The sequence below is a fragment of the Nestor notabilis genome, unplaced genomic scaffold, assembly GCF_000696875.1.
Source record: "Nestor notabilis isolate BGI_N333 unplaced genomic scaffold, ASM69687v1 scaffold11128, whole genome shotgun sequence".
Taxonomy (NCBI): domain Eukaryota; kingdom Metazoa; phylum Chordata; class Aves; order Psittaciformes; family Psittacidae; genus Nestor; species Nestor notabilis.
Genome location: NW_009939625.1, coordinates 31,134 through 36,271, shown reverse-complemented (window position 1 = coordinate 36,271; position 5,138 = coordinate 31,134). Strand labels below are relative to the sequence as shown.

The 5,138-nt window shown below is 46.9% G+C and overlaps 1 protein-coding gene across 1 annotated transcript; it reads right to left on the bottom strand.

The window, feature by feature from the left end:
• Positions 1-1,541: 1,541 nt before the first annotated feature.
• LOC104409931 (urotensin-2 receptor-like) lies at positions 1,542-2,690 on the bottom strand. Its single transcript, XM_010019962.1, has one exon. It carries the CDS (start codon positions 2,688-2,690, stop codon positions 1,542-1,544), a length of 1,149 nt encoding a protein of 382 aa, XP_010018264.1.
• Positions 2,691-5,138: the final 2,448 nt, after the last annotated feature.

Here is a 5,138-nt window from a genome sequence, read left to right as displayed (position 1 = left end):
GAGAGTCCTCTTGCATGACACGTGTCATCTTCCCCACACATAACAAATGTTAAGCCATGCATGCAGGAGGCAATTTCTTTTCCAAGCATATCACCCAGGGAGGCTTGAGGCAGAGCTCTCACTGTCCCCATGAGCAATGAGCATTTAAATGCCTGGAAGGGACATAGATGGTTAAAACCTAAATTCAGTTTCCGTAGAAGCACACAGAGCTCACTGCCTAATGGCTGGCCTATCACCACGCAGTTCTGAATGTACTCCTAAGCATTAATTTGCTTCTAATTCTGTAATTTGTCAGAGCTTTGTTGGCATTGCATCCTTGTATCGTTGCTAATGAGGTAACAGGGCTAATGCAGGCACAGGACTCCTGTACGGATGTTGGCAGCATCCCAGAGAACGTTCTTTTACGCTCACTAGAGAAGTCCCAGACGTGGAGGATATATTTACACTAATGATGCTTTATCATCAGTGAAAGCTGGGACAGGTGAAGTGTTCTTGGTGGAGGCAGGACTGTATTCACGTTTTTTAGAAGTAAAGCGAAATCAATTCCTGTGAAAGGAACAAGTGATCTCACTAAAGGGGAATTGGCTCTTTTATAAGTTGCAATATTAGGGACTTCAGATAGAGTAGCTTTGCCCACTGGAAATCACATCTCTTCATCCCCTCCTCCCCCACCCCCTGTTGTTTCCTCTTGGACTTCATGATATAGGTCTGGTCCCTCAGGCTGGGCGCTGCAGTTTGTTGATGGATGCCCTGACAGTAACAACATCAGAGGTTCCCAGTTCCTCCTTCGAGGAGGTCAGAGGGCAGATAGATACACTTGTCCAGCACAGATGATGTTCTCCTACATGGCTGCTCATATGTTTGGGGTCAGTGCATTAGGGCACGATGAGTGCTCCCTGGTGATGGCACTGACATGGGAATCCTGTCTTGCTAACACGAGCTGTGGTGTAACTCCACTACAGACACCTACATGAATGGAGAATCAAGCCCAGTACACACACATGAGTGTAGAATAAATGTCAATATAACCAAAACCAGGACAAGCACCCCTGGATATGCCTCAACCACATTGTCCAGTCCTATACCAAATTCAAACTGGATCGCATGTCACAAACATCAGCTACTTTGTCTTTATTTCATTGTTTTTAGTCCTCATACAACTACAAATTTAGCATTACACCTAAAGGAAGAGCAAACTACAGCCATTCACTGAATAACATCATTTTAAACTTTGTGAGACAGCTGATACTGTTAAAAACATGACCCTGTTATAGACTTTCATTATTTATAGCTACTTGAGGAGATATACACTATAAAATACAAAGATAGAAAGCAAAGGGCTATTGAGATAGATGTTCAGCTGAACGCTGCTAGCATCAAATTGGTGGCACTGAAGAAAATGGAAACAGACACACAGCACAGCCTCTGGATTAAATGTGTGCACAATATTGATCTGCTGAGGCTTTGCCTTTACAACGTACACTTTAAATCAAAGCAACATGGAAGTCAGTATTGATTGTTCTTGGAGATATATTTTACCTTCAGGCATTGCTGTTTCCCAATGGAGCGTGAGCAAGAACATATGTCTCTGTGCAGTGCTGACTGCTTGTGGACAGGGATCTCCCTGAAATCCTCTGAAACCGATTCCTCCTTTGGAAGTACCCACTGCTGCTGCTAAGGGTCCGTTGTCGGTTCTTCAGGTACTCCCTGTAGTTTTTGGTGAGCAGGGTGTAGAGGAAGGGGTTGATACAGCTGTTGCTGTAGGTCAGGCAGGTTGTCAGATAATTAATGTTCTTCATTACCTTGGGAGACAAAGGGAAGGATTCATAATACTGGAAGAGGAGCTGCCATATCCAGAAAGGCAAGAAGCAAGCCCAGAAAACCAGCACTATTGTGAAGATTAGATAGAGCACCTTTTGATTTGGCAGCCGCTTGGTCTGCTTGAAGGATGCTGTTTGTGACACCCAGTATATCTTAGCTAATCGGATGTAAAGATAGCCAATGATCACCCCTGGTCCCACGATGCTGGTACCAAAAAGGATGGTGAGATAGACTTTGTAGGACAGTTTGCTCCAAGTGGGCAGGCAAATGCTTTTGTTGTCCCTTTGCACCAGCTGAATCATGATGAGCATTGGGAGAGTGAGCAGCAGTGACACCAGCCAGATAACAACAGCGATGGCCTTTCGGTAACTCTTGGACCTCTTGACAGTGTCCAGGGGCTTCAGAACAGCAAAGTAGCGCTCTGTGCTCATGACTGTGAGGGTGAAGATGCTGGCGTGCATGGTGAGGAAGTCCAGACTGAACAGGATGCGACAGCCGATGTCCCCAAAGTACCATTTCTGAATGAAGTAGGTCCCAACAATGAAGGGGATGGTGAGGAGGTAAAGCAGGTCTGCCAGCGCAAGGTTGATGATGTAAATATACATGGAAGCAGATGACCTCAAGTAATGGCACATCACTAGCAAGGTGTAGACATTGCCTGTCACCCCAATCACACACATGAGGGAGAGGATTGTCCCAATGGTGCAGATGGCAATCATGTCCTCCATGGAACCGGCAGCTGACGTGCCATCACTGGTGGCATTGGCAGACACATTGGGTCTGATTCTGAACAGGCTGCCCTCACTTGTGTCTGCCACCATGTAGGGGGTTGCAGAAAAGTGGGTCTCCAGCTCGTCAGTTAGAGACATCCTCCTGTCCTCTAAATTCCAGAGGCTTTGTTCATGCCACAGGGGTCTGAAGATCTGTTCTTTCTGCTCTGAGAAATGCGACTGCTGGGAGATGGTGAACCATTTCTTAGCAGGGTCTCATTCAAGGAAGATCTTCATTCTCCACTAAAGGAAAGACATCAGAAACCAACATATTAGAAATCTGCCAGAACAACACAAATTATCATGTAGAAGTTACCTGTCCCTGAGTGCCAACCATCTTCTGCACTGAGGCCATATGTGTAAGGTTCATGCTATCGTTACAAGAGCACAGCTTTGATGAGTGACATGTTGTAGTGTGTCCAAGGAAAAGAGATGGAAGAGATTGTGCAGATCATTGGAACCACTTGCTCCTAATCCTTGAAATTAATTTGGGCTTGGAGGAAAAAAGTGTTCTTCCTAAATTCATAACTCCCTGTGCCACTGGATTTTCTTGTACCTGTGTAATAGCGGCATCTTGCCGACCTCGCAGCATGTTTGCTTAAACCTCTTTGCTAAGCTCTTAACTCTGAAGAAGTAAAAGCCCCCCCAAAAGGGTAACCAAACTTCGGATTTACCATTTGCAGCCAAACTATCTGTTTTGTAAAGTGATCCGTTCAAAGTCTTGTCCAACATTCCTGCAGTGTTTTCACAGAGCGTTACCCTTGAATAAGAAGATACTGCTATGTCCTGACCTGCAGCTTCAAATTATATTTGAGTGATAGAGAAAAAAGGCACTTTATATCTATAAAGCGGGGTGTAGGTTTCACATTGGGTTTTATATGCCTGTAAACACAGCGTTTTTTCATGCTTTCTGTCAAGTGTGATCCCTCAGGATCTTCCTGTGTCTCTGCACAGACATATTTCAGATAGACCTATCTGAACCTAGATGAACAGCCTCACGCAGGAAAGTGTGAGTTGCTCTGCAGCATGTTAGGCAGGTAGTCACTCTTCTTCAGAAGCTTTTGGTTAGCTCCAGCTCAATACTGTACAAATCATGACGGTGTTGTTTTGAATTTATGCTGGCTCTGGGTGCAGGCAAAGGGAGATCAAACCTACCTGAGAGAAACATTCCAGAAGTAGCTAAACCGCACAAATTTTAAGGCGTACCAAAAGCCTATGCCACCCTACAGGTCACTGCACACAAAAGTGTGTTTGCACTATGTAGTTTACTCAGATTGTCTCAGGAGAGTGCTGTGAGAAGGGATGCTGGATTGCCTCGCCCTTGCAGGGCTCAGCAGGCGAAACCTTCCCTCTGCCTCCTTCTGCTGGGCAAGGTTGGGTTTGGTTTATCCTGGGAATTTGCAGCTTTTCCCAGCGAGTTCGGTGTCCCTTTGCCTCTGCACCAGCTCTGACTCCTTTGCACCTCTGCTCCCACTAGCTCCTTGGCAGTAGGATTACAGCAGCAGGCCCTCCTCTGCGGTCCTTGTGCCAAAGACCCTGACAGGTACCTCCTCTCATCCTCTTCATGACTTGCCCTCACCTTTTCTTCTTCCCATTACCAACTCCTGCAGGTGATGGGTGCTACGGAGATGCCATGTAAAAACTCTGTATAAAGGAGGACAATCCAGTACAGAGGGAGATTTTTCCTTGCTTAAAATTGGGATAGAGGTGCAAACAAAAAAACATAATACACAGGGAGCCCATCTCCCACCTGCGTCCCTCCAGGGCAGATACCCAAGGGGAAAGATGAAGTGTGGTTCTTCAGTGGCCAGTGCTTCTCAAGGATGTCGCTCCTCTCGGCTGGTCTCCAGCAGCTTCACCAGCATCTTGGCTTTCTTGGACCTTGCAAACCCAAATCTGCCTCCTCCCTCCCCTGCCACGCTCTGCTGTCCCCTCCTGCTTGCCTCTGGGCATGTGTAGCTAGTGTGTCCAGGCACCAGCCTGCTCCTTCACCATCCACTTTATCACTGTTCATTTACGAGCTGTGCTGGCAGCAAAAGCATCACGCATGAAGAAGACATGATGCTCAGGGAGCTCTGCCTCCTCCTCTGCCTCACAGTCACCAGCACACTTGGTTGGAAATTAATGGCTCTGCATAGGATGCTCCGGCCAAGCCCAGAGCTGGTCACACACGCAGCTCTCAAGCTCAGCTGGATTTCTGATAGCTCATTTTCAGGAGCATGTTTCCATTTCTCAGGTGCTGTGTTCTTGCAGCTGCCTCACTTTGTGTTCCAGGCACTGGGAGCAGATCTGTGCCATGCCTGTGCATGTCTGTGTGGTTCCCTGCTGTGACAGCTCCTGCCGGAGAGAGACCAACGCGCCGCATCTCCCCGCTCTGCTCCTCTTCCATTGAACCTGCAGTTTGCTTCATTCATAAAATTATGACAGCACTAATTCAATTCAACTTCACCTGTCTGCAGACAGAACCCACAGGTAAGCAAGTCCTCACTCCTGGAGGAGGAAAACTAAGCAATGTGGGGACACCTTGCATCATTTTAAAGTTACTGT

Bases quoted from the DNA above. Each gene is read 5' to 3' on its own strand.
- LOC104409931 (XM_010019962.1), bottom strand. From the start codon at position 2,690: ATGTCTCTAACTGACGAGCTGGAGACCCACTTTTCTGCAACCCCCTAC.